Raw genomic sequence first — 4,047 nt, 5'->3', positions numbered from 1 at the left:
CGTCTGCCAGTGGACACCAGCGAAGCATAGCACAGTGAGACTCATTTGCCACAAATGGCAAGATCACGGAATAGTGGTGACCACAGACAGGAGCAAAAATCACAACCATGTCAGCGTTCCAAGACCACAACTAAAATGTGCATAATGACTTTTTTTTTTTTTGGCCAAAAAATAAAACAATTGAATGATTCCTTAGAATATTAGAATATTATATTATTTATCCTGTGTGGGGAAAAAGATTTAATTATTACTGTTTGTATTTATTCAACATTATTAAGATGAATCATTTCTACGTGTGCTATTTTTTCACTCAAAGAAACACATGACAAACATTTTGAGGGGGGTTAAACAGATTAATGGCATTTTTATTCCTTTCAATAGGGGAAGATGATTTGAGACACACAGTTATGAGTTACGTGTGGTCGAAACTTGTATCTCAAGGCACCACTCTTGATAAAAAAAATAAAACGGTTGGGAAACACCACTCGCCATGTTTTTGAAGAGGAATGAATGCAATCCGATGATAATGCTAGAATATTTTATTGCATGATTGATTCGATTTGATTAACTGAAAGATTTGTAATATACCAAAGAGAAGAGATGCCATTAGACTTTAGATTTAAGAAGAGTAATCCCAGTCTTGTAGATTTCGAGCTTCGGAGGGCGACTCAGTGCTTGCATTGGTCAGCCTCTCGAGCACAGACAAATCTATTTTCGTCAGTGCAGCTGTCGTTGTCCCAGAGTTTATCTAGAAGAGAACCCAAAACAGTGTGACCACAATGGAAATGCACCAACGTGTGTCATTTCCTTCAATACTATTAAATATCCCACTGAGAAAACGAGCAGTAGTACAATCGCATGAAATTAGTAAGTAGCCATTTTCCCTGTTCAAGTTATTATATAGTATTTACCGTCAAATTCAATTTCAATACAATCTCCTGCATCGTTGTCACTATTGAAGGCAGTGAAATCAACATTTGAGCCATCGGTCCAGAAGAAGGCGTTATCCTGGAAGTCAAGAGAACACGTTTACAGGAGCCACATATGAAAAGTATGTTTGTCACAACATAATCCTGGCAGAAATGACCATTTTTCATCAACACCACAAAATATGCCATGACCAGTCAAGAGAAAATCATTGACAGCCAATGAAATACAAAATTAAAACTTTTTTTTTCCTGTAAACTCCTCAAAAATTCTACAAAATAACCCACTTTGCTTCCCCAAAATGCTCCAAAACATTTTGGGGGAAATATTGGGGGGGGGGATCAACAAATAGATGAAGTCACTATGTGGGGCTCCAGTGTAATCAGGTAAACATTTGTCATTTTCCCACCCAAAACATTTAGGGGCGAATGAATTAGTGGCCACTCGTAGTGAGAGCGTAGGTCCAATTATGTCATCACCAGATATTAAGGTGTGTATTAAATCATACATTCTGACTCTGTTTGGTAGTAGATGGGGGCTGGCAGCACCAGCAGGCTCTCAGCCTCATTTGGCTTTGTTGCAGAGCACCATCGGGATGATGCATTGTGGGGCCCAAAAGCAGGCAGAAATGAGCACGCTTGCTTGCTTTACCAATGGAGAGAAGCTGCCATATCCACTTTGCAGCTGTTGTGCAAAATGATCGAGTAGGTTCACACAGCAGGTCTTTGTGATTCTCGATCATTTTTTGGGTGAAAGATGACACGGAAGGTCAATACGGAAGCCTGGTGCTAACAATGTGGAGTTAAAAAGAAGTAGGTTTGAACATACTCGCAAGTACCTTTGAAACAACTGATAAATACGAATAGGAATATGACAGTACGAATGTACTTGTTGCTAAATGCTACGAAAACGTTTGCATTTTCCCTGGAATGGTGTTGATTCACAGGCATGAAGAAGAAGAAGACGAAGGTGAAAAGGATGTGGCTTTGATTCCATTATGTAGCATTTTGGGGGGTTCGGCTTAGGCACAATAAAAGCGTATAACTCCGAATCAAGCATTTTACTTTCTTAATATTTCAACGTTTTTGTACAATGTAGGCCAGATGCTTAAAACCAAATCGTTTTTGGCACAAGTCAATCATTTTTGGGATCATGGGAAAAGTGCTACTACATGCTGCTAATTTCTCGATTTGGTATGTTCCATGTTTGCGAGAACGTATTTGTGAGTACGTTCCAATGTCTTTTCGAGTATGTTCAAAGGTATTTGCCAGTCAAATATATTTCTTCCACATTGGCAGCTCCCCATTTCCCGTCGATTCCATTCAGACTGCGGTCGCGTTTCCAAAAAATCCAATACATAGCTGATCTTGAACCTCATGTGAAAGTCAACCGGTCGGATTAAAAAAAGGCCAAATGTGGCCCTTTATGAAAACAACAGCTACGGATCACATACAAAAAGATCCCATTTGCCTGCAGTGTGAACTGAGCTTAAACATACAAAATCAATATTATAAAATAAAATATGTATAAAAATGTTATATATATATGATAAATATATCATATAAAATCCATATTATAAAACAAAATATGAAATCAACCATATTTCTCTCGATATGTTGTTGACAGTTGTGTTAAGAATTCGGATGTGTTTCACCTCAATCGTCTCGTGGAGTCCAAGCCAAACATCAGAAGTAGAGTCGGAGGATTTCTTGATCAATTCAAGAACGACAGCATACTCCAAAGCACTGTGTACAGAGGCAAGGTTCCCACCAAGAAGGTTGCAGATGCTCTACAAGAAGAAACAACCAAAGTGCAACATTTCAAAACAACTTTGTGAAGAAGTTGCGCAAGCGTGTGACTATTTCCCAAACCTCTGCATCTGAAAACTGCCGACCCCTGTCTTGGTAAATGTAACAGCGACAATCCAATTGAGTCCATCCCTTAGGACAGCAATTTTCTACTATTTAGGAAGAAAAGATGAACATTTGATAACAGACAAAAACGAAGACATTTTCTGTTTAAGAATCGAGACAGCTATGAACCTTTCTTTTGAATGGCAGCTTTAGACCACTGTGAAGAGAAAAAAAAAGCAACAGATTGTTGAAATCAGACTGAAAAACAAATTGTGAAAAGAAATTCAGCAAGCGACTTACAACTCCAGTCAACAGTCCAGTGATTCCGCACAGGAGAATCAGCAAGCGTGGAGCAAGTTCCATCTATATAATGACCAAAAAAAAAAAGTTTTAATATCAGCTACATTCATATTAAAATGTAACAAAAAAAAACACCTTTCAATATCAGTTACACTCATATTACAATAAAATATTGAAAAAGACACGCATATAGTTGATTTAAAAAAAAAAAATAGAAAGAACAGGTGTGTAATGTTACCTCTACAGTTGCGAGCTTTCGTGCTGAGCAGTCGGATGATAAATGAAGTGCAATCTTTATATAGAGCGCTTTGAGACACTTCTGGAATGAAGACCTGTCAATTATGTCATCAAACTAATTAGAAGACACCGATCCCAAATGAGGCCGCTTTATTTAAAGGGTGGTGCCTCGAGAAAAATGTTCCTGCATTATTTTAATTATACACTTGCCTTCCCATTCCAAGTGTGCTATGGCAACAGCGGCACACACCCATCTTTATTCTTTTTAAATTCACTGTTGTACCAGGTAATTCAATTGAGAACACTTTCTCATTAACAACGGCGACCATCTACCGCCGCCGATGATGATAAGAGATTACAATTGGATTGGTGCAAAAGTCATCTTGATCATTATTGATTGTTTTGTGAACTCATTTGCGGTCCTTTTTAAAAGTATTGGGACAGCAAGGTCAATTCCTCTTGTGGGTTGATACTGAAGATAGATAGCTATTTGGATTTGGATTCTAAGACAAAAATTCAGGCGCAGCTTTCATTTCCTGGTCGTCATATTTCATAAGCACCCCAATGAAATCCTGTTTGTGTAGCACAACTTGTTTCTTCAATCAGATGTACCAGTGGCACAGACGTTTTTTTCCCCTTGAAATGCCTTTTAAATGGGGACTTGAACAAAATGAGCTCCATTTTCTGGGGTGAATCCTGTACAATCTTTTCTTTAAGATGCGAGTCTGTT

The 4,047-nt window shown here is 38.2% G+C and overlaps 1 protein-coding gene across 1 annotated transcript; it reads right to left on the bottom strand.

Moving 5' to 3' along the window:
* Positions 1-521: 521 nt before the first annotated feature.
* Positions 522-3,469, bottom strand: LOC119119765 (galactose-specific lectin nattectin-like). The gene is made up of 7 exons (XM_037246369.1): positions 3,319-3,469; positions 3,081-3,143; positions 2,970-2,997; positions 2,799-2,884; positions 2,582-2,716; positions 912-1,008; positions 522-748 (listed from the first exon to the last, which is right to left on the bottom strand). The coding sequence occupies exons 2-7, from the start codon at positions 3,141-3,143 to the stop codon at positions 669-671; spliced, it is 489 nt and encodes a 162-aa protein (XP_037102264.1). The 5' UTR covers positions 3,319-3,469; the 3' UTR covers positions 522-668.
* Between the last annotated feature and the right edge of the window lie 578 nt (positions 3,470-4,047).

Source organism: Syngnathus acus, chromosome 2 (genome assembly GCF_901709675.1).
Source record: "Syngnathus acus chromosome 2, fSynAcu1.2, whole genome shotgun sequence".
NCBI classification, from domain to species: domain Eukaryota; kingdom Metazoa; phylum Chordata; class Actinopteri; order Syngnathiformes; family Syngnathidae; genus Syngnathus; species Syngnathus acus.
The sequence above is the reverse complement of the archived record's forward strand: the minus strand, read 5'-3'. Positions and strand labels throughout refer to the sequence as shown.